We start from the raw sequence: 24,547 nt of genomic DNA, 5'->3' as shown, positions 1-24,547 counted from the left end.
GACAAATACAAGAAACAGCCGAAACACTTTAAAAGCAAAAGTGAAATAAAAAAACACAAAACCAACAATTTAAACAAAACAGAGGGCAGGGAAGACTGGTCCTTGAGGAAAGAGCAGCTGAAACAAAAGTCTTTGGTTGCACTACCCTAGGGAGCAAAAACGCAAGTTTCTGCTCAGGGGATCAAGGTAGTTCCTCTTTTGGACTGCATACACAGGTACCTTTGTTTATTTGGACCTTTTGTGGCCTTGACATTGCTTTCGGTGGGGTGTGTGTGTGTGTTTTTAATCTTGCCTTTGGGCAGTTTTTCACTGCTGCCGATTTTAGTAGTCCCCCCACCCTCCCCAATCCTCTTTTGCGCCTTCTAGGATTTCCTGTTAGCTTTATTGTTGTATTACTGCAACTCTTTTAATTGTTGGTATATGGATCGCTCGATGCTTTAGTTCTTTCGGGTTTTAACATTTATTGAAAGCCACATACTAAAAAGCAAAGTGTAAAAAAAAATTAAATGCATGCTGTGCATTTGTGCAAACATTTCTTGAATTGCACACCGGCTGCTCCTTGTGGGCTGGATCGACCGTCGGAAGGGTTAGAGAGGATCTGAAACTTTGACGATTCTTCTAACGCTTGTTAACGCTCCGACCGACCCCTCTGGAGGAAGGGACCTTGGCTCTCTTCTGGTGTTCCGAATGCGCAATTATTTTCTACGAAACAAGAGATTCCGTGTAACCCGGTGGCTCTGACCTCCCAGTCAGCGAGCTTCCAGAAAGCGATGCCGGGCCGTTGAACGACGACAGACGCTGCCCTCCCGCTAGGGGGTGCTGCGCTCTGGGGGACAGGTCTCTTGGCGACCACGTGCCATGCCTGCTGTGAATAAGAGGGCGCCGCGGGGGCCGCCCCGGACACGCTGGGTGCCTGCTCCTCGGAGGATCTGGTCGCCTCTTCGGTGCAGAGCCGGGAGTTCGCCTAGCATCCCCACCACCGCCTTCGTCTTCTTCCAGTTAGGGACTAGCCATGCTGCACTGGGGATACGATGAGGACAACGGTGAGGGGGGAGAGTTTCCACGGCTCTCTGGAGCAATAGGGCAGGAGGATCGGGGTGGGGGTGGGGGTGCTGCGCTCTCGGCCCCGATTAGCACAGTTGGGCAGAGTTTTTCCCCTAGATCCGCTGCCTTGGCCCCACCTGGATGTTCGCGCAAGGTGGGAAGCCAGCGGCAAAGTTGTCCGGGTAGGACGAAAGTAACTGCAAACTTCTTCGTTTGGAAGGTTTTGGCCGCGGGTGTGTCATCGATTCCTACTTCTATCACACTCAATTGGTTACCTCCGGATACACTTTTAAACTTTTGAGCAACTTTCCTCGCGGTTTCTTAGACTAGTGGGCATTGTTTAGAAGGCTAACCCGAAAACCATTCAAGTTCAGCCAAACTAAGATGTATTTTTAGTTCGCTTATCCCGATCCCAGTTAATTAAACTGTGAATGTTTGGGAAGAGAGGCAGGAATCGATCCCCGTGAATAACAAGATCTGTTAGTTTTCCAACTAGTCTTTGAAAGTTCGAATGAGGCAGGTTAATTTTAGTGTCTTTTAATAATTATGGGTTACTCATTCTAGGAGGTGAAAAGGTATTTACTTTCTGATCTCTTGGTTACTAAATGAGATGTAGTTTCCTGATAGTGTAATATAATTTGATTTTCCCCTCGAAGTATTGCACAACAATTTTGTCAAAGAAATGCTAATTCCTGCAGTATGCTTTTGCTGTCTCTTCCTTTTTTTTTTTTTTTACAGTGGCTATAGCTAACCAAGGATGTCTCCAGAGAAGTTCAGGGGTGTTTTTGGGGTTTTTTTGCAAAATGGCCAGCCAAAATCTTTTGCATATCCTGGTATATTAAATGCATAAATTTGTAGCATAGAGATTTTCACAAATTACACGCAAAAGTAGATTTTGCTTTCTCTCACATTCTTTGTGCCACAAGTGTGCGTTGTGCATGCAGAATAGCATGTAGAAAAGAACGAGCCACTCTATGTTGTATGCTCACATTATAGATTGATCTATACAGAAACTCAAACGGAGTAGTCAGAGGGATTGAAGCTTTGCAAATGGTTTGGATTGATGGCATTGATAGAAGTACAATGAAGGATTTGTAAAATGTGCTTCTACCTTCAAAATATCGCACACTTGTTAGCATAAAAATATTTGGCTAAAATTGCAAGTTATTACAGTGAGAGATGAAAGGGAGTTGCTACACTGTTAAAAATAAATCCAGATGTATAGACATCTGGGCTCATTAGGTAGTGGATGTAAAGGAGCTGCGAATCCCACTGATTTCAGTCCTATTTCTGCCTATATATATTCTTCCAGGACTTTCTGGCATGAGTACCACAAACTCTTGCAATTTCTACCTGTGAAAATGTTGCTACGCTTGCAAACCAAAGGGGAGAAGAGTGAATTGTACTTGTCCAGTTGTTCTGAAAGCAAGCTGAGTGTGGGACAGGACGGGACAGCTAGCTCCCCATGCTGAGCAAAATGGCCGGATCAGATGTGCTATGATTTGGCATGCATGGTGGTGGGGAGATGGGGGGCTGCTTACCCCAGCTCTAGTACTCTCTAGGCATGGGAAGTGAGAAATACTACCAATTGTTCAGCCAAGAGCAGTCAATACGTGCTGCCCATATGAACAGTAAGATGTGTGCAGGCAGTCTAGATCATGGATAGGTTAGGAAGAACAGTCTGTTACTGACCCTGTTGCTCCCAACTGGGATTGGTTCTGCTTTGTTGGTGCTGATCATGTAATGATCATGTAATGGGCAGACAAGGACAACATTCATAATCCTTTAAATCAGGTGAGGGGTTATCTGTTTACATCTCAGCGTTAAGAATCTAGTGTCAGCGAAAGAGGACTTGATATGATCCAATTTCATGTTGGTATTTGTTGTAACAGAACAAAACTCAAGTGCAGCAGACCCTTAAAGACCAATACAATTTCCCAGGGAGTAACATTTTGAGAGTCAAAGTTCACTTTGTCAGCTACGTGTCCTGGAGGGGTGCTACTGTACTCAAATTTTGGTATGACCCGGTAAACCCACCTTTATGGTAAGATATGTATTTATTTATCTGTCCTCCCACACTTCAGTGTAATGTGTATTTCCCACAACTCCTTCTGTACCATAATACATAGAAGCTTGTGCCTTGCCATCCTAAATTGATTTGCTTAGGAGGAACTCTGAATTTGAGAAACACTTTCCAGGATTCAACAATCAATCATGTGCTCCAAACGTACAGCTTTCTAAGTGGGACGCTTGCAGTTGGTTAAAGTTGGCCTTCTGTAATCTTGATGCCACGGCAAGACAGATGACGTCTGCTAAGGAAGCTGTGCATCAGAGATAAAGACAAGCAACTTTGTGATGGGCTGTGTATGGAAGATAACCTACTCTGCCAACTCAATAGATGAAATGCCAGCATGACTTACAGACTTTTGTTATTCAGTTGACTTACAGTGTGCCAGTAGAAACATTACACAGGTAGTGGCTTCCCATCTTGCCTTACTGCCAGCATGGTTCTCCACCCAGTGTGGAACATTGTGTGGTAAATTATTTCCTGGTGTTGGATGTGGCTCATAAGTGACTTCATAAAAAGGCCATTTTTAAATCCAATCCGTCTCCATATACCTGATGCACTATAATTTGTATGGTATAAAGTTCTTTTTTGAAAGATAATCTTGATGGAACAGAAATGTGATTGATGACACCGAACAACCTGTGTGTTCCAGATAACGTTAGAAAGGGGTGTTGTTCTGCCCCCCTCCCTGAAATTGAAGGAAGCTAACATTTTACAATTGATATGAGACCTGGTATGACAAAATGGCATAGAGTTGTGAAGTCTTCTGTTCATATGTGACCTCAGCCATAAGCTTAGCAAATCTTCCATCTGCTATATTAGCATAACGTAAAATGCTACAATAAGAATCCCCAAGGTAACAGTTTGAACAATTGAAACATGCTATATAAATATTCAACATGAAGACTAGCTTTACTACACTCTTTTCCACCGAAAGATGACAGTAGAATTGTATATTAATCCATCATTTCCTGGACCTTCTTTGTTTTAGAATGCTCCGCTTATGACTTAGTATCTTCAGGACAGAACTCGGTGGGCACTAGAACCCAAGTGGAACATTGTAGAACAAAGAAGGTCCAGGAAATGGCAGATTAATATACAATTCTACTGTCATATTTCAGTGGAAAAGAGTATGGATAATATTATTGATTAAATTTATTCTGACAAAAGTCAGAGTAGCTAGAGGGTCAGGCTAGGGAAACCCTCTGTGCCATGAACTCACTAAGTGGTCTTGGGCCAGTTCATCACTTTCTGTCATCCTAACCCACTTGATAGGGTGGTGGTCATGACCATAAAATGGAGGAGGAGAGAGCAATGTTGTAGGCTGCTTTGGGTCCTCATTGAGAGGAAAGTATTCTTGTCACTTTAGACTTAGAAGAGACCAGTGATCTTCCATTCTACCTCCCCACTCCCACTTCTGGTCGGGAATCCAGAGTATTCAATAGATAAATTCTTATCTTGCAATTTCTTGAAAAACCTTCAGGAAAAAAGGCTACAGTCTCCCTTAGCAACTAATCAGAATACTGCATTTTATATAGGGTAAAGGGTGTAGAGTGGTAAGCTGCAGTACTGTAGCCAAAGATCTGCTCACAACCTCAATTCAATCCTGATGGAAGTGTACTGGCAAATGGGGGTGTTCCTGGCCAAAAAGAGCTCAGAAAGACAGCTGCCTCTATCCCTGGGAATGTCCCCTTTGATGCCTGTGTTGCTATGGTGCCTGGTTGTCACACTGATTGCAGTTTCTGAAGCACCAGTGTAAGTAGCTCTCCATCAGTGTAAATGCTGCACTAGTACTGGGGTCATACCTCCTCTTCAGCAGTTTTGGCATCCCCCTCAGGTTTGCATCGTAAGTCTGCATCAATCCCTGAGTTTCACTAGAACTGTTTCTGGTAACAAAAGGAGATGGAGCTCCCTTTATAATACATTTTGCACAGAAGAGGATGTCTTTGTGAAATCATGCTAACAATTTCAGCTGGTATTTTTGTTTGGCTTTTTGTATTATAAATTACTGGACGAGGCTGGTTCCAAGTTCTGGTTTCCATAGCACCTGAAAAGGTAGTTCTAGCACTGGTGGATACAGCTGCATACTTAAGTGGTTAACAGGTATCCCTGTCCCCAGAGAACCCTGGGAATTGTAGATCTGTGAGGTAGGGTAGAGATGTAGCACAGACAGCTCTGTGAGAATGCAGGACCAGGTCCCAACTCAAAAGGATAGTAGGTGATGTGAAAAACCTCTGCCCAATACACTGGAGAGCCAATTCCTGTCAGAGCAGACCTTTATAGAGCAGAGCAGACCTCAGTGTGTGGTAGTGAGGAACCAAGACTTGGCACTTACCTTCCTTTCCTGTTATGACAGTGCTATTATAGTTCCTAACGTGGGGGAATGCCTAGTTCTAAGTCCCTACTTGAAGTCAAACCATTGCAGATATAAAAGCATAATTTGATGATAATGACACTGAATTAGAATGAAGCATTTTCAATGTGTGGATTAATCAGCTGATGGATGAATGTTCTCTGAATCTGTTGCATGTGTGTCAATTGCAGGTGCCTGCTGCATTCCTAATGACCAGAATGCCTGGAAGTAGGCAGAAAATGATCAACCTAGTGTTCTAACCCTCATCTTTGGGTATTTAATGCATTAGAATTAAGACTTACTTGAGTACCGATCTGTCTGATAGCTCAGCAAAGACAACCGGATGGTGTACTTTCCATCTCTTTCAATCCGGCTGTTTTTTTAAAAATAATATGAATAATATTTTTTTAAGAAATAAGAAAATCAAGGTAGGTTATTGTGGTTATTTTCTTATACGATAATTCCTTTGTTTCTGTGACTATTCGGAATGCATTGTAATGAACAGTTTTTCTACTGAATACTTCTAGGGCCTTCTCATTGGAAGGAAGTTTTCCCCATCGCGAATGGAGACCGTCAATCTCCCATTGATATCCGAACTCAGGACACCAAATATGACCCCACTCTGCAACCCCTCAGTCCTAATTATGACCCCACTTCTGCTAAAGTCATTCTTAACAATGGACACTCCACTAGTGTGGAATTTGATGACACTGAAAACAAATCAGGTTTGTTTTATTGCATATTTAATTCACTCCAATCTTTTTTTAAAGCTGATTTTTATGGACTTACATGGCTACCAACAGTCTTACAGTACAATCCTGAACACAGTTCATCCCTTTTACACCAGTCAACTTAGCCCGTGACCATGCATCCTATTAGAGGTCACAATGGATATCATGATTAGCAACAGTACCATTCTTCATGGAAGACCCTTTCTCTTGGATTTAGTGTGCCATTGTTGGGGATGACATTTGGGGAAGGGCTGTGGCTCATTGGTAGAAGATATACTTTGCGTGCAACTGGTCCCAGATTCAGACTCTGGTGGTCTCTGGCTGTCATGGATTTTCCAGGCTGTGTGGCCATGGTTTGGTAGTTTCAATTGTGGCATAGAGAGAAACACATCTTACTGCGAAATGCCTCTGAAGATGCTAGCCACAGATGCAGGTAAAATGTTAGGAGCTAAAACTACCAGACCACAGCCACACAGCCCAAAAAACCCACAACAGCCAGTTGTTTCTGGTCATGAAAGCCTTTGACAATACTCTGAAGGTCTCTGTTTAAATGATCTTAGGAATCTTCTGCCTCAGCAATGCTACTACCAGTTAGAATAAACAGTGCTGGACAAGATAAACCTGTCGTCTGATTTGGGGTGAAGCACAGTTACATCTTTGTGACCATGCCTGTTCCCTTAAAAGCTATCTAAAAGTATTGAAGTTCAGAAACACTGTCTTCATTTCGCTTGATTCAAGGCTTTTCCACTGCAGACAGCTGAACTGCTGCCCCAAAATCCTTGCTACAATGGGATGAAATTCATTTTTCAAGCACAAAGGCTGTCTCTGGAGCATAGTTGGAATCTTTGTTCCTTGTATTAGGTTTAATTTCCTGTGAACAGGTCAGATTTCTTCGTTCCTTTTTCCCTGTGCTCATTGATTGATGTATGTCCCAGATCTAAGCTCATTTTTCCAAAATCAGGTGATTAAAGTAAACAATGAAACATGAATCAAGTGATTCCCTTACACTAGTTAATAGTCCATTCTTGTCTTCTTTTATACAGTTTTGCAAATTCAGAGATTCGTAAAAACAGGTCTCTAGAAATGTCACTATACTTTAAAATGCTTCCTTTTCCTGGCAGACTAGCAAATGTCCTTTAAGGGAGAAAAATGTAGCCATAAGCAAAACCAGATCATCAGTGACCCTCTCCCACACAGGTAGAACCAGGACTGTGTTGGGATGTTGAAACTGCTGGAGAAAACTGAGTCAAGGGATCCTTCCAGTGCTGCCAACATCTCAGGGAATACTTGGCTCCACTGGGTCATGGTCACTGGTGACCCTCTAGAGCAGCAGTGGCCCATTGCGACTTATCTGGAGTTTACAGTGCTCTCTTAAACCTAATTACACCATTATAAGTCCATTGATGTCAGTAGGCTTAAAGAGATGTAACTTGGCTTAGAATGGCATTGCTGAAAGGCTAGTTTGCTTGTATCAAGCTGATACCCAGCAGATGTCCAACTGTCACTTGCTGTCATCCTATGTGTTTCCCTACTGAATATTTTGTGCCACTTTATACCGATCATGGTTCTTTCTAGCTCGACATTGCTTTATCTGGCAGCTAAAAACTGAGCCTTCTGCAACAGGTAAAGGTTACTTGCAGTAGGGAAAGTACCACCATTAGTGGACTAAATCTGTGAGAACCAGCCCCTACATTATGTCTCAACCATTCCCAAGTGGTGACATTTTGTTTCTCAACCAAAGAGCATCTTGGTGGCAAAGATTCCAGGTATCATCTTATTTTCAACAGCACTGTTGCTCAGATTTTTTAAAAAAACCAATAGCATAAAATAAATCAATTGACATTCCAGCCATTACCATTTGTACTGGTATGTTTTGCCAAGCAATATGAATAGAATTAATAAACTTTGTAATCTTTTTGTCTTAGCATGCATCATATGTTCATTTTATAAAATACAAAGAAATGCACAATTTTTCCCAACATTCCAACAGTGCCCCTTTACATTTTATATTTACAGTGCTGAGTGGGGGTCCACTCGTTGGGAACTATAGACTGCGGCAAATTCATTTCCATTGGGGGCCCAGTGACGACGTTGGCTCTGAACATGCAGTGGATGGAACAAAATTCGCAGCAGAGGTAAAGCAGTGCACTGAACTGTGTAGAAGCAGTTGTGATTTACTTTGACTTCATTCCAGATCCCTCTATTGGGCAGTCCTGTTTAAAAACTGTCAAAGTGATGTCAGGACCATGTTATTTTTCATGTGCAATATAAATTTCATTGTGATTCACTAGCACTGAAAAGTGTGACAATCTGATTAATTTGTGTTGCAAAAGAGAACTGATCGGGGCAAGTTCAGATGGGAGTAATGGAACATGGAGATCTTGGTACAGAGAATATTCAGAGGTATTGGGGTGGTCTGAATTTGGATTTTACTTTGTCAGTTTTAGAATTAAAAGCCCATGCAGTCTAAAATTTTTCATTTTATTTATCTTATATCTTGATTATGCTCACGTTTACTGGGTAGTGAATCCCATGGACTTTAATGGAATGGACTTCCAGTTAAATGTTCTTAGGGCTGCTGCATGTGTTAGAATCCTCAAGTAGAATATTTTTGGAAAACTGGCTGGGTTATTTTCAGCTATATCACCATTTTTATTTTTGTGAATTGTACCTTGAAGCATCCAGCAGTTACCCTGTCCAAAGTGGGCTACATCATGCAACAGATCTGTTTCCCACATGTCATTTAATGAACACTATAACGTTAAAAGATGACGCAAGACCAAAAACACATGACTGTGTTTTCTCAGTGTGTGACCATTCCGATCTGGATAGCCATCTTCTTCTGTGTTCTGGTGTTCAGTTCATGGGCATGTAGGAAACAGGAAAATTCTTCATTGTGATGTGTGGTTGCCCTAAATTGAACAGTTATTTTGTATTTTTTTCTTCAGTGCTGGATGCCACATGAAATATCACGTTTCCGATTTAAGAAACTGTTTTAAAGCAATATCACATTGTGGGGCAAATGTAACAGGCATTGTCATGAAAAGTTAGGATGTAAGATGTGATCCAGTCTGCTGTGAAAATAGCACCCAGATGCTCATCTCTTTTTCTCCCAACTGCCTGCAGAAATTAACATGCATGCTGGCAATGGCAGTTTCTGCATGGGCTGAAAGCAACGGCTTCAGCCCAGTAAAACACCGTTTTGGCGGGGACCCTTCGCACAGGCGCCGCTGCCAAATCGATGCAGCAGCGCTCTGTGCCCGCCCAAACGGGCGGTGTTTTCAAAACTTGCTTGGGGAGCGAGTTTTCCTGCAAACGCCGGCTTCCATCTGCTGCCATGTGAACGGCAGCGGGTGGAAGCCGGCATTTTCCCCTCCCCGGCCCCAAATGCCTCCTTACCATTTGCTGGCAGCCGTCGCTCTGAGGAAGGAAGGGGACACACTCCCTGGCCTCCGGTGCTTCAGCCGTCGCTCTGGCCATGGGGGCGTGTCCCCTTCCCTCCTCAGAGCAACAACAGAGCGATGGCTACCAGCAGAAGGCAAGGAGGCGTTTGGGGCCGGGAAGGGGAATACGCGGCTGTGCGGAGCCTGCTCCAACAGCTGCGCATCCCATGGGGCCGTTTTGCGATTGTGCATGATTAATGCCGATGCAGGCTCTCTCCCTTGGCTGTGCAGAAACAGCCAATGCAAGTGGCTGTTAGGGGAAAGCAAGAGGTCTGGGTGAGATTTCTGCATCCGTATCTCAGTGACGATGGCAGAGGCATGTGGAGACATTCCATTCATTTTAATGATTCCTCATACTACCTGCTACATGTAGGCAAGAGAAAGGAAGAAAACAAAGGCCAGATTATTCTGTGGGACTAAACAGGCATTGCACATGTAGTGGACTGGATCATGTGCTAGAGGTGGATAGAAGCCCCCCCCCCCCCCAAGTTAAACACCCTGCAGAAAAGAATTCAATGGCTCTTTCTGTATATTTTTTAATTCGGGGGTGGGGGGGGAAGCAATTCATTTTGTGTGCATATTGATGCATAGAGAGGGATTTGTACCAGACTGGACACTTAACTGAGCAGTGTCGGCTGCCCTACATTTTCGAATCGATGTTTTTCATTGAACTAGAAGAGGAAGCACTTACCAACTTACCAACAGAAAAGCTTTAGGGGTGCATTCAGGCTAAGAATTGGAATTTTGTCAGGGTTCTTGAATTATTTTTGACAGTTTGTGTCAATATTGTTTCCATATTGAAAGGGAATGTCAAAATTTTAATCTAGTTTGCAAAGCCCACTTTCAGATGTGACAGTGATTTCACCCCTTACAAATATAGTTGACTTTCAGTTAATTGATATGATGAAACTTTTCCATTATCATATGGAAGTGATTTTGAAATGGTTGGTAGCAACTTTAATGCAAGCAGTGAAAGGCCAACAGAAAAGTAGTTTTCTTAGCAAAACAGAAATGTGTGGGGGGGAATACTTAAAATCTATTGGGAAAATTAGTTTGGGGGCAAATGACATTTGCAGTGTTTAAAGACTTATGTTTTCCACAGGAACCAGGTGAGATGGAATAAAACGAATTAATAAGAGGTGCTTAGAAAGCAGTGTTTTCCAAACATATTTTATAGCTGGAAAACATAAGGTACTTCTAAGAAACCAAATGGAAGGAGAAAATGACAAGGAATTTCTAGTCAGTTTAAAAAGATTTCCCACTGCTGGTTATAAACATCTTCAAGGACCACTAGAAACCATTCTGATTTTGGAAAAAGGATCCTAAGCATTGAGAGAACATGAGGCTCACCACAGTGTATGTAGAGGGAGAACCTTTCGAAGGATCAGTGGATAGGTGGCAGTTTTTAGTGCTTAGTTCCATGAAGAAAAAGGCTCTTGGGCTCAACAGTGCACCTCTGCCAGATTGGCACATGCAAGAAGAAAGAGCTACTCTGCAGTCAAAGAAAACAACGCGGTTCCCCTGGCAGATGATCTCAACAGACCGTTGGATCCAAGGTCCCATTAAGTTGAGACACCATATCCACTGGACCCAGGTCTCTCCAACAGGCTGTGGTACAGGAGTACCGATGATGATGCACACAAGAAACAGGCCTTAAAAGATTTCTCCAGCAAGCTCTGGTGCAGAAGTGGTGGTAAGACAAGATACATACATCCTTTAAAAGAGAAGCCACAAGCCATTGGGAATGGGCCTGCCCTACAGTGTTTCAGAGCTCTGTCATTTAGCGGAATGACAGAGAAGAGGAAGTGTGGCTTATTTTATTTGTGCCTTTTCTCATTTGTTATTTTCCCTTAATCTGCAATAAAAGCCATTCCTACCAAAAGCATTGGTTTCCTCTTTGTAATGTTCATAAAATTTAAAAAGTCAGCGGTGTGCAGATACCTTAAGTTCTAGAATGCAGAATGGTTAAGTGAAATGATCGGTCAGAACTTTTATATCCGAGTCATAACAATATTTGACATTTACGTGGCAGCCTCCTCAAGGACATAAGCCCTCAATCCAGCGTGTATATCTGAGGATTGCTGTGAAGGGGGAAATGGGGGTGGGGCATGATGTAATGAGGGAAAAGCATACTTTAGTGCCAGAGACCCTTTCAGCATGGCCCATACTAGGACTGTCTAGAATGGATCTTCAGAACTTTGGACCAACGTGCATGGAACTTCCAAAGGACTTCATACATCAAGATGGCTTTGAGCTAGTTGTAAACAGAAACTAAACTGGCCCCAAACACACCTCATCATGTGTTACAGAGGGTTGTCTACCTTCCGTATGGTGATGATTGATAGCACTTATGATCTTTCTTTTCAGCTTCATGTGGTCCATTGGAATGCGGAAAAATACTCCACTTTTGTTGAGGCTGCTCGCCAGCCAGATGGATTAGCAGTCATGGCTGTTTTCTTAAAGGTGAGAACAGTTCTTTCTTTGTTTTCTGAAAATTTGAAGTGAATGTAGGAAATTCTGAGGACATAACTATATGATATGCCTTGAGTCTTGGGTGTACTATCAGACTTGCAGTTAAATATAAATCAGGGGAATTCATCTTGAAAAGCACTCAGCACTCTGACAGAACACAGCGACTGGGCAGAATGAGCTTCCAGTTTCCCTGGCACATTGCTTTCAGCAGCGGAAAGGGCACAAGGGAGTTTTGCTCATTTTCACTGGCTCCATGTGCTCTAAGAAGGACATGCAGAGCCAGAGAAAAAGGGTGGAAAGTCCCCTGCCATCCTTTCCACTGGTGAAAGTGGGTGGGAGGGAAACCAAGAATTCTTCTCCCTTGATAGCATCAAACAGATTAGCATTTTAAAAAGTGAGTTCTCCCAGTGTACATCTAATTGTGAGTCCCAGTCATGTATCCTCGACCTGGCATGTGTCAGGCATATTGGGTAGTATTGTCCTGAGTAGCTAGTGCTCATGGGTTCAGGATCAGAAAGAAATTGATACATGTTGAGAGACAGGTTAATTAAAATTAAGCAAATATTTCTGCAGTTGTTTGTTTAGTTAATTGGAAAAAATAGTTGCTGGTTAAACAACACAAAACAATGTATGTATTGAATATTATAGTACATTTCTAATTCCTGCAGCATATGGAAGATAATTTCCCCCCTTATTTCTAATGGGGAAAAAACGTCTTGGACCTTGTTCATTCCCCAAGAATGTCCTGGGAGGCACTTATTTGCATTTCTTTGTCTGCGTTCTGAAGTAACATATGTTCAAGGCAGGACTTTTCTCAGTGAGAATACCACAATTAGGGAATAACTCAAGAGACAGCATTTAACATTCTTTGTTTATTTTGCAGTGACCTCATGTTGTCCTCAATATACATTTTTTAAAACTGTACTCTTTTTAGGTTATGTGTTGTGATCATTTCAGATCTGTGGTTTCTCTAGATTGTATGTTTATATATATCATTTCACATGATTATTAAAAACTTAGACCAGTGAATATGTTTCAAGAATAAATAAACAACAATAAATAAACAATAATAAATAAACAATAATAACACATTACCTTGAGCAAAGCCAATCATTTAACTCCTTTGTCTTTCCAGGTGGGTGAGTGTAACTCACAGCTGAAGAAAATCACAGACCTTTTGGATGCAATTAAAGTAAAGGTAAGATTTGTCTTCATTAACATGTATGTCCAGAGTTCTTATGGGCATAGGATTCCCATGGAACCATCACTGAATCTTAACTATTTCCATGTTTGTTCCTCTGGTAAGCAAATCTCTGTGGACATCCCTTGGCATCCTCTACATGCAACAGATGGATGTGGATGTGGATATTTAGCTGCATAAATACAGAGGGGCAAAGTAGCAGGGAATAAAATGCAAAATAAATAACAGATAGCCCATTAATGGTCTCCCATAGTGTCGAGACTAAAAGCCAGAACAGAAGGTTGGGGAATTTCTATTGTTTGTGTGAGGGTTGCTATGCTTTGATTAAAGATGCTTGGGTACAAGAATGGAAGAGATGTTAGGTGCTTTGACTGCTGGAGGGTGGGGTGGCAGTAAGATGGAGACCACCGCCCCCAATCTGCTGCCCTTGACCAATGGTTCACTTCACATCTATATGCAGCTGTTCATGAACAACATAAAACATACTAGTCATACTAGTACAAAAAGAAATCTGATTTTTTCAATTGGTTTTGAAAGAGAGCAGATGAGTGGTGGGCTTTCCACAGTCAAAGTGTTGCCAGTGAAAAATCCCTGTCTCTGGGTACCAGCCTCATTGCTCTAGGTCTACTAGTTGTTCAGTGTGCAGGTTCAGGCCTTTCCCCAGCTGTTATAACCTGCTGCTGTTGGCAACTGTCTCCAAATACTCACTTTATCTTATCGTGGCCGCAGTACGATAAGAGGAGTTGGTTTTTATACTCTGCTTTTGTCTACCTTTAAGAAGCCTCAAAGTGGCTTGCAATCACCTTTTCTTCTCACCACAACAGACACCTTGTGAGGTAGGTGAGGCTGAGAGTTTGGACAGAACTGCAACTGGTCCAAGGTCATCCAGCAGGCTTCATGTGGAGGAGTAGAGAATCAAACCCTGTTTTCCAGATTAGAGTCCTCCACATTTAACCACTACCCTTTGCTGAATAGGTGTGAAAGGAAACAATGATTCAGGAGTAGCAAGATGCAGAAAAGGATAAATATCATTATCGCTTCCAAAGAGAAAGTACAAACAAAAGGCAGGGCATTTGCTGTCTGAATTGTTTTGTTTTCTATGGGTCCTTTCCTAGCACAGGCAATTTAATTTGTACGGATTCTGTGAAAGTAGTTAATATATTGGTATTATCAAATAACAGAAAGGATGCAGAAGGCCATGTTTTATTTGCCTTGTGGTATTAGAAGGTTAACGTTTTGTAGCTTTGCATAAAAATCTGGCAGGAAACCCTTTATAATTTTGATTCAGGTGAAGGTTAACAGAAGAAAGTGTTGATCAGAGAGTAAGGAAATGGAGTCTATCAGTGTTTGTGTTTCTTGCTTTAGGGTAAGACGCGCACTTTTACCAACTTCGACCCCTCTTGTTTGCTCCCGTGCTCTCTGGACTACTGGACATACCTTGGCTCTCTCACTGTTCCTCCTCTTCTCGAAAGTGTCATCTGGATAATTCTCAGAGAGCCTATAAACATTTGCTCTGAACAGGTATATTTGACCCCTGCTCTAATCACGTATTTGCTTTCCTGAGCATAGTCTTATCGAACTTGTTATAAGGACTTAAATTAAGGAATTGTGCAGTTTGTATGGTTGAGCAATCATAGCCAAATTCAAGAGTGTTTTAGACTAGGAAAGAAATGTTAGGACTAGGTTGAATGTCCGAACTCATTGTTGCAAATTATAATCTGATATTTTACGCTGGCAAGATGCCGGTCATCATAGCACATAAAGTTTGAGTGGAGAAAAGGCTTGCATGAACCTTTGCCTGTTTCAGGGCATCTATATATGTGATCATATTCCAAGACATGCTGCAGGCCCCTGTTGTGTATCTCCTCAGTGAGTCAGATTCACCTTTTTTCAGGGGCCAAGGGCAGATTTTTTTCTCTCTCTCTGTTCTTGTTAATCTGTTAGTTTTCCTCAGAAAAATTAATGACACCTATTTGTTACCATGTCAGAAAGTAGAGAATTGTTGTCAAAGATACCATGAGGGCTGTACCTCATGGATCTGTCTGGGATGGGCTAGTAATTGAAAATTAAATCTGTGTGTGCCTCTCCCAGGGTTCTGTTCCTTGGTCACTCTAAAATATAATAACATGTTGGGAACTGGCTTTTATAGATGGATTTTTTAAATAGTACGTACTTTTTTTGCTTGTGATTAATATAATCGAAAATAATGGAGAGATTAGTGTCACTTGTTCCGTCACTGTGTATGCCTGTGTATTGTATGTATGTCAAAAACATGGGACATTTTTTAAAATGTGGTTGAGAAAGAAAACTCTTGTGAACTGGAATGTGGTCTAAAGTGACAGAACTGCCATTATGTCGTGAAAAGGTTCTCCATTTGTGCTGGTTTCCCTTACTAACTTCATGCAAGGCAGTCTCTCTAGATGTTCACACAAAGCTGTCCTCCCGTTGAAGTTAAAAAAAAATCTCTCACACACATATGGCAATGCAGAGACCTCTAGACTGGCGTGATGCCTTAGAGGGAAGGGGGAACAAGCTGCAGAACTTTAGGCTGGGTTTTGGTATTAGGTATGCCTTTTTTTCTGCTGATTGGTACTCTGTTTCCATCCACAGCTGGCAAAATTCCGCAGCGTCCTCTGTACTGGTGATGGAGAGGCTGTCTGCCGCCTGCTGAAAAATTTCAGACCCCCACAGCCTTTAAGAGGCCGGGAAGTGAGAAGAAACTAAAGGAGAAGCAAAGGCAAAGAGGATCAATACCAACTGAAGCATTCTTTAGGAGGAACATATGTTCACAGGCTATCTTACCTGTTTTGTGTGTGTGTGTGAAAGAGTTTAAAGATCAGGATACCATGAGATAGCCAATATTTTTGTCAGTCCTGTTGATTTTTGGTGGCAGTGTTATAAGCATGTGCTTAACTCCCCCCCCCCCCCTGAAATCAGTAGGACTATAAATTCTGGATTATGCCATAATTTTTAACATATAAGTAACCTTTTAGCTCAGGTGTTTTAATTAATAGGTACCATTTTGTTGCTGTTTGGCTATGGCAGATAGGCATGTGTTACTTATGACAAAGAATAGAGTTGGAATTATATAAAATATCTTAACTACTATTGTATCGTAATTGGTTAAAAGACACACATTAAAGCAAAAGGAGTTGTTTTGAGATGTAGCACTTGAGCCAGTGTTTTGTTTTGTAGCCTAAATGAGTTCCACATCCCACCTGAATGCACTGGAGCATTTGAGCAGGGTGGTGATTGGCAGAAAATCAGTTGGGTGTGGTTTAGAAATACAGTGGATTAAGATAAGTGGTTCCTTTCAGTCTCTTTCAACTCCTTGTGAGTTCATCTGGGACTTTTCTAAAGACTTTTGGGAACTGCATATCAAATATTCTCTATCAGCCCTCTGGCCCTTTCTGCACATGCAACAATAATGCACATTCAATCCACTTTCACAATTGTTTGAAAGTAAATTCCGCACAGTAAAAATCCAGCTTGAAAGTGGATTGAAAGTGCATTATTCTGCATGTGTGGAAAGGGCCAGAGTCTGAGGCAGCCCTTTTGACTCTGTATTTGAGGAAACATAGATAAGCTATTTCCTAAACATCTTCCATTGACAATAGCTAAGTTGTAAGTGTGTTAAAAATAATGTTTGTAGATGAGATAGTTAAAAAAAACCGGTTGCCGGAAGCCTCATCTTTCATTGCCTCTGAATGCCATCAAAAACATTTTGAAAAAAGTCTTGAATGTGCAGCGGCCTCCAGTGGCTGCAGCTGTGTTCTGCAGGCAGTAATTGAGCAGCTAGCAAGATTTGATTTCAGATTTTCAATAACAGAACAGAGGCCCAAAATGGGAAACAGGTGGAGGCCATTGACACAAATCTCCCCTGCATTTCCCCAGTAACGTGCTGGGGAAAAACCCCACGTCGTGGCACTGTTATGTTAGCTGTTCCACATTCCCTTTAAGTGCCAGCCATTGAAGTGGAGGAGAACATCAGTGTACTTCAGGAAACATCAGTGTTTGGGATTTCTTTTTTAGCTACACGTACTGAGGAAATTCAGGGAGCAGCATCCACATGTCTTGCCCTTAATCTGATAATAGGCCTGACTGGAAGTTGCCTACATTAGAATTTTGTATATTCTGCTGAGTACAAAACAGATGCAGAATGTCATGTGTTGATGTAAGCAATGATTTGGATGTGACATGTTTTCCGCATTTGCCCCCTTTTTTCCTTTAACATGAAAGCTTACAATTTTTTTAAGTATTGTATTGTCGAAGGCTTTCATGGCTGGATTCAACTGGTTGTGGTGGGTTTTCCGGGCTGTGTGGCCATAGTCTGGTACATCTTGTTCCTAACGTTTCACCTGCATCTGTGGCTGGCATCTTCAGAGGTATATCTGTGATAACACCTCTGAAGATGCCAGCTGCAGATGTAGGCAAAACGTTAGGAACAAGATCTACCGGACCAGGGCCACACAACCGGGAAAACCCACCACAACTAGTATTTAAGTATTATCTGAGTATCTGTGTGTTGTCAGAGACCAAATGTTTCCAATAAGCACTATGAAGAATTAAGAACTTGTTGCTTTAATAGTGGAATTGGTAAGACTTACGTTGAGCTGATGGCTGTGCTCATATTAGAAATGTGCGGGTGGGGAAGTATTTTCCTATTTATTAGCAATAAATTAACAAAGTTTATTGTGTAATGTAATATTCATGAATTAAAGCCAATAAAAGCAAATGAACTGAGTGGTTTTGCTTTGTATGTGTGGCTAAAAGAGGCTTATTGATGTGGTTGGAGAATTTCTTTTTCAATGATTTGTTGATTCTTAAACCAGTAGGGAAAAATAAATTACCCTTGGGCAGAGGTGGAACGCTCACAGGGACTTGTGGGGTCAAATGTCCCTGGACACATGCCAGCTGGTCACATGTGCGATTCTCCACCCCCACTCTCAGGCCCGCCCCGCCAGGCTGCTCCTTCAGCCGGCAGAGGTTCCACTGGCTGAAAGAGCAGTCTGGCGGGGCAGGGCCAGGGGCGGCCTGTGGCAGGCTCCCGCTGGCTAAGGTAAGTGGTGCCGGGGGGGCAGCCAGAGCAGATGTTGCCCCGGGCTCCATTCTCCCCCCCTCGCCTCTGGCTTTGGGCATAGTAACCCAAAACCGATGCTGTGACCTTCAGCACACTCCTTTGGAAGTCAATTCTATTTTGTGAACTAAACCAATTGCTGAGCAGTTGTGATGTTCAAAAACTTTACATATCCATATTTCAGACATGTGCATAAAACTATAGAATATTTAGAAGTTGACTGTTGAATGGGCAAGATTTTATTGGCATGCAGTGGAAGTTAGAACTATAATCAAAAGTCATACTGGCCATACTCTGAATAAAAATGTTATGTAGTTTATTTTGAAAACAAATTTTGTGAGTTACCTTAAATAATACAAATTAAATATAGGAGCATTTTTGTACAGATGTGCTCATTTTCCATGCATCATTCCCAACTGACCACAAAGAAATAATTGCAATTAATATAATATTAATTAATAAGCAGAGCTTAACAGATTCTGATAGTAATAACATTTCAATGGATAGCTTTTTCAATGAATTCCTTTTAGCATCTCTTAACCAGTAGGTGTCACTGCAAGCAAAGTAAAATTCAACATGCAGGAGGTTTGGTAAAATTAATTTTTTAACACAATTAGACTAGTTAAATTTTTATTTAATTGAATTAAAATGGAATAAGCAGTGTTTCAAATGACTTGGGCAATTAAAATCTGGGGAGGCACTTAACTGCTTAGTAGAAGTAATCACATTATATGACAATGCTTTGCAACTTGCAAAATTTCAAGTATGAACAACACCAAATGGACCACGGGATATCTACTCTAGCCTTGCGATTTTGGCTTTCAGAAATATTTCTTATCATTGGGCAAATAGTCTCCATGCAAATAGACTTTAGTGATCACTTGCAAGTGGATTTTGCTATTTCACACAGTAAGGTCTAGTTGTAAAGTGCATTATTCAGTGTTTATGAAATGGAGCAATGCTCCTGATGTAGCATACAAGCAGTTCAATGTATAGAGGATGACCTGATTTTTATACACCACTTTTCTCTAATGTTAAGGAGTCTCCAAATGGCTTACAGTCACCTTCTCTTCTCTTTCCCATGAGAGATACTTTGTGAGGTAGATGGGCCTGAGAGAGTTCTGACAGAACCGTAACTTGCCCAAGGACACGCAGCAGGCTTCATGTGGAGGAAAGGGGAAACAAACCTAGTGCACCAGATAAGAATTCACCGTTCTTAACCATTACACCATTGTGGTTTTTCAAACTGTGTTTACTTATTTACATGGATGCAGTATGAGAAAGAGCCAAACATCCATGTAAATGTGCTGACTGCCTCCATCCACAGACAATTATGTCCTTTCATCACATTGGGACGGCTTTGCTGCCAGATATCCATCAGCAAGTTGTTCTGCTCCCTCTGCAATATTGTCACTTCACAAGGAGTCATCTGACCTCCACCCCACCCCTTTGTTGAACAAACCAGTGGAACCATTTAATGCATTGGGTAGGGAACAAAATCATCCACAGATGATACCTTCAAGGTGGCAGCAGAGTACTACCGGTAGTTTTTTTTAAAATGTGGGACTGTCTTAATCAAATATGGAGTAGGGAGTGAGGTACATGATTGAAAGCACTGAAGAGTTGCATTGGCAGTGGAAATAGTGACCTATTTCTCTGCCTGCTTGCAGTTCCTCCCAAAGACTTGATCTTCAGTCCTGTTTCTGTCCACTGAACTCGCTTCCAATATTAGTATCAGTTACTTCAAGTGAAGCAAGAAGAAAAGTGCAAAAAACCAAAGCTATGTAATTCCTTTTACTAGGATCATCCAGGAGAACAAGTCAGTGTGCAAACTACTGTGCCCAAGGGGGTTCGTGTTTGTGTGATGAACAACACCTGTACACCATTGTTGCATCCTCCACCTACACCTTATATGTGATTGGAGCAGAGCTGTGTTTAAAAATGCCAGTTTACCAAAATCATAACTTATCAAGGAACACTTTCACGCATTGAACTCATGGTTTCAGTAAGACTTGTGAGGGAGACATTTCCAGAGATTTTTGTCAGACATTCCTCCACTCTTACTTGCTCCATTTGTTTCAACTGAATTTGTGTAAGAGGAATTTCTCTTTATTCCGCCCCCCCCACCCCCCACACACACACACCTTGTCATGAAATTGGAATGTAGGGGCATTTGAACAACTAATTTAGTCTGTTTCTGGATCAGCAGCCCTTATGCATCACAGAAGATTTGGAAACAAGTTTATGACCAGTCAGGGGAGTAGTCTGCTGTTCAAAGAAAAAGTTAAAACTGGACATGTCCAATGGCCATAATCTAGAATATATGCTTTTAAAATATCTCTAACTGATCTTGTGTGGAATTATCAGTACTTTCCTGTCCCTAGATCCCTCAGTTGTCAGAGCTGATTGCTGCTGACGACTGTTAAATGCAAAACATTCTAACACTATCATTATAAGAAAGGAAATGCAGACTAAAATTACCTTGCTAGTGCGGTTTCCTTCAAAATACCAGACTCCCCAGTTTTTATAATCATCCAATTTGTTAATGTGTACATTATGCGAATGATGCCAGGCCTTTGAAAGACTCAAGATGATACTTGAGGATATTGGACACAATCAACCAGGCACCTCTCCAAATGCATGGTCCATTGAAATTGCCCAAGATAGATCCACCATTCATACCTATGGAGTTTGTGCAGGAAAAATTCCCTATAGTTAGCTTCCATTAGCTCCAGAGTCCCCAGGGTACCAGAGAGACTGGAATTGGGGGAGGGGGCATCACCATTGAAGGCAACAAGAGAACAGCAATTCTAAGCCACATCTCCTCCTGAAGATATTTCACTCTCAGTGTGTGGCTGCCTGCATTTTGTTATATGCCCTACCCTGTTCATCACAAGCTGTCCTCTATGTTTTTGCATCTAACCCTCTGGCCATCACAGAAGCAGAAGACAGCCAGTGGAGGATGCAGGTCTACACCCATTTCCACCATACCAAAATAGTTTTCCCAGAGAGTCTTCAGAAAAAGCCTTATCCTGCTCAGGGACTAGCATCCAGATTATTAGGACATCCAGTTAGTAATCAGACTGCTGGCCGCCACCAGCAAAATTGTCACTATTGCCATTTTCATTCAGGGGAGGAGTCGTGACTCAGTGGTGGAACATCTGCTTTGCATGCAAGAGTTCCCAGACTAATTGGCATCTCCAGTTTAAAGGATGAAGTGGCAGGTGATTTAAAAGATCTTGGCCTGAGACCCAGGAGAGCTGCTTCCAGTCTGAGTAAAGAGTAATAACAACGCAACTTCAAGTGTCTGCAGCTACCCAGAATTCATACCTCTTATTGGGGGATGCCTCTATCTTTTCATTTTCTGCTTAGGACCACGTATCCAAACAGTACCAAACTGTACAGATGAGTTTTCGTACCTATCTGTACAGATGAATTTTCTCCAGAGATGCTCTGTTCAATTTGGAGTCCTTCCTGCCTTATCGAATTTAGAATTATTCACAAGACCCTGGATCTTTTATCTTTCCCTTTGTTTGAGTCATATAAACGTCTGCTCCTCCCTCCTGTCTTTCCAAGCCTTCAATGAAACAAATAGTTGGTTTCTATGCTCTGCACCTTGTTCTGTAAGTTGGAAAACTGGGTCATGTTCATGTGGATACATGCCAAGGGCACATGTGCTTTCTGACCACACACCTCATACCATTCAGACACTGCATTTTGGTGCTCCAACTGTGAATAAGAGCACAGTGAGCTATGCTCAATAAATGAAACCCCAAAGTTTTGAGGAAACGCGCTTGCATGTTCTGAGGCTCTGTTGTGCACATGGGAAATCACACCAATCCACACAAAATGGTGATAACAAGTATTGGGTAGATTGCTCATAGCACATGCTTCCATTATGTATAATGGGGGCACCAAAATTTTTTTTTTGAAAAGGGCTGCACAGCACCATCTTGCTGCCTATTTTTGGGGAATTTTCGCAAACTGGCAAATGTGAAGGAAAAGGATGTAAACTTGATTTATCAGCAGCCTTATCAGGGTCTGTGTTAAGTGTACAGTACTGTTAATCAAAGGGCGTAAACTGTAACTTCAGCCTAAGGTCTTTTCCCTTATATTGTGTGGCTGAGTTCAGATGGTCAAGGCAAAGTTCTTAAAGTCATGCATAATGGATTGGATCCAGCATAAAATGTCCCCTTGTGCAAGAGTTGTTGTGCATGTGGAAATGCAACCGAAAATACCACTGTAGCCACTTGCAGTACATCAAACTTTCTGTAACCCCACTTGTATTTCTGCATGTGCAAGATCAATTTCAGTAATCTATGGCTCCCACCGAAAGACATATAGAATTCGGAAGCCAGGGGTTTGGAGTATGTTCCCATAGTGTAAAGAGAAGTAGAAACAAGGTGGAAATAATTTGTGTTAAAAATTACCAAGCAGAGCAGTGCTAAGGAAATTTCAGCTACTAAGAAATAAGCGATGACACATACTGCTGATATGCCAGCAACAGGAGTGATGGCAGTGAATGTAATTTCATGATATAGCAATGTTCTTAAACAACATTGGGGCATACTTTCCACCCCTCAATATCCAATTCATGCAGTAAAAGCAACACAGTACTGTTCAGACTGATAGTATGGAGGTCTCTGCCCTTGTCTGTGTGTCAAAGATGAACAGCATAGTGATTACAGTGATGCGGGTCTTGAGGGTTCCTTGCAGTGGCCACATTGCCATGAAGACTAATGTGCAGTGAACTCAATAGGCCATGTCTTTTAAAATAATGAAAGTGCATACTTTTTACAGGAATACTTTTTAAAATTGAATTAGAACAATTCTTACCATGATGCGTGATAGTAAATGTATTGCATTTTACTCCTAATATTCATGCAATGTTCTGAATGTATTTTATGTTGCTTTATTTGCTGATCAGCTCATGTACCTGCCTTGTTCAAAATGTGCAAATTCTGCACCGAGAACCTCCAGATTAACTACTTTTACTTCCACTAGTGTTATAACCCAAATTTTGCACTAAACATGTACTATGTTTAATTATGCAAATTTAAAAAATTACATTTTAACTGACTGTACATGATTGTGGTCCCAGGAGGCCTCTCTATGTATGTACAAAAATTTGCAAATCAGCACTGCAATTTCTCTCTGTTACCTCCAATTCGAGTTGCCAATCTCCAGGCGGTAGTTGGAGTTGTCGTGGAATTACAAGTGATCTCCAGGTGACAGACAGTTCACCTGGAGAAAATGACTGCTTTGAATGGTGGAGTGGGGACTATGACATTATACCACATTGAAGATGCACCCTCCTCAGGCTACACCCCCAAAATCTCCAAGTATTCCCAGAGCTGTCTGGCAACCATACCCTGAACAAACACTTCAGGTGCACTGGAAATGGCTTTTGACATCTCAGTTCAAAAACTAGCTTCTTAAGTTAGCAATGTGTTGGTGAAAGGAAATCCCTAACGCTGCTGAGAATTTGCAGAATGCATTATGGTCATTATATGCAGTCTGTGCAAAATTGTTGACTATGGGTTGGGCCTAGTGGCCTGATAATGGAACAAATTCATGAAACACATCTTTCCCCACTCTCCTGATGCCCCATGCAGGCTGTGTATGCCCTCAAGGGCTATTTCTGAGGGCCAGGGGCCACATAGCAATAGAGGGAGATGGAGCTGAGGGGTTCAGTTCAAAGGAATACCGGCAGGAATCAGCTCATTCTGTGTCCACACAAGCCAGTCCATTAACAGGGCAAGAATGCTCATGTTACAGTAGCAAGGGCAGAGGTGGGATCCAGCAGGTTCTCACAGGTTCCCGAGAGTAGGTTACTAATTATTTGTGTGTGCTGAGAGGGGGTTACTAATTGGTGATTTTGCCACGTGATTTTTGCCTTAGTTATGCCCCTCCTCTCAGCAGTAGCACGCAGAACTTGAAGCAGTCTAGCAGGAGGTGCACCAGAATGCGTGGCAGCCTACGCCTGCGTGCATTCGTTTCCCGCCCAAGGACCGGTGCAGCGGCTGCGTCCTTGCCACAGGAATGCCCTGCCCCCGGAATGCCCGGCCATGCCCCCGTCGTGCCCCGCCCAGCCCCATTGGCAATACGCCACAGTTTGAATCCCACCACCATGGGAACCTGTTACTAAAATTTTTGGA

The 24,547-nt window shown here is 42.0% G+C and overlaps 1 protein-coding gene across 1 annotated transcript; it reads left to right on the top strand.

Annotated features, from left to right (window-relative positions):
• The first annotated feature begins 889 nt into the window (after positions 1-889).
• Positions 890-17,673, top strand: LOC125438970 (carbonic anhydrase 13-like). Its single transcript, XM_048507741.1, has 7 exons — positions 890-1,043; positions 5,993-6,190; positions 8,213-8,331; positions 12,007-12,102; positions 13,247-13,309; positions 14,678-14,833; positions 15,923-17,673. The coding sequence occupies exons 1-7, from the start codon at positions 1,013-1,015 to the stop codon at positions 16,034-16,036; spliced, it is 777 nt and encodes a 258-aa protein (XP_048363698.1). The 5' UTR covers positions 890-1,012; the 3' UTR covers positions 16,037-17,673.
• Positions 17,674-24,547: the final 6,874 nt, after the last annotated feature.

Source organism: Sphaerodactylus townsendi, linkage group LG09 (genome assembly GCF_021028975.2).
Source record: "Sphaerodactylus townsendi isolate TG3544 linkage group LG09, MPM_Stown_v2.3, whole genome shotgun sequence".
Classification (NCBI taxonomy): Eukaryota; Metazoa; Chordata; class Lepidosauria; order Squamata; family Sphaerodactylidae; genus Sphaerodactylus; species Sphaerodactylus townsendi.
This window is presented reverse-complemented; position numbering and strand designations above follow the sequence as displayed.